The sequence below is a fragment of the Penaeus monodon genome, chromosome 20 (assembly GCF_015228065.2).
Source record: "Penaeus monodon isolate SGIC_2016 chromosome 20, NSTDA_Pmon_1, whole genome shotgun sequence".
Taxonomy (NCBI): domain Eukaryota; kingdom Metazoa; phylum Arthropoda; class Malacostraca; order Decapoda; family Penaeidae; genus Penaeus; species Penaeus monodon.
Window position 1 is genome coordinate 22,733,731 of NC_051405.1, and position 468 is coordinate 22,734,198.

At 45.3% G+C, this 468-nt stretch overlaps 1 protein-coding gene across 1 annotated transcript in view; it reads left to right on the top strand.

Moving 5' to 3' along the window:
• The window catches only part of LOC119585706, a 48,581-nt gene extending 48,186 nt beyond the window's left edge, over positions 1 to 395 (top strand). Inside the window, exon 2 of the mRNA XM_037934384.1 lies at positions 41 to 395. Within this exon, the coding sequence (XP_037790312.1) occupies positions 41 to 166 (126 nt within the window). The 3' untranslated portion in view covers positions 167 to 395. The remainder of the gene's footprint in view (positions 1 to 40) is intronic.
• Positions 396 to 468: the final 73 nt, after the last annotated feature.

A 468-nucleotide genomic window follows, 5' to 3' on the forward strand; every position in this document is an offset into this window, starting at 1 on the left:
GCCCATTCACTCACGTTCTCCCTCTCCCTCTGTTTCTCAGGACGACGGTGTGTTGGAGGAGGGAGAAGGAGCTGGCGCCATCAACCTGTCCGCTCGACCGTCTCGCCAGCCGTCGCCGCTCGACACAGAACAGGTAAAGAGACGCAAGGTGAATAAAGGGGAATAGGGTGAATGGAGGAGACAATATGAGTAAAGGAGGCACAAGGTGAATAAAGGAGAATAGGGTGGATGGAGGAGTAAAGATGAATAAAGAAGAATAGGATGAATAGAGGAGACAAGGGGAATAAAGGAGAATGGATAAAGATGAATAGGAGACAGAAGATGAATAAAAGAGTAAATGGATCAAATGGGTGGATGAGAGAGTGAATAGATAGGTGAATGAGAGGGTAAATAGGTGAATGCATAGAGAAAGTGACCCAAAAATGTGAGTGATGAAGTAAAAAGAGATAGACCAAGGGATGAAAATAG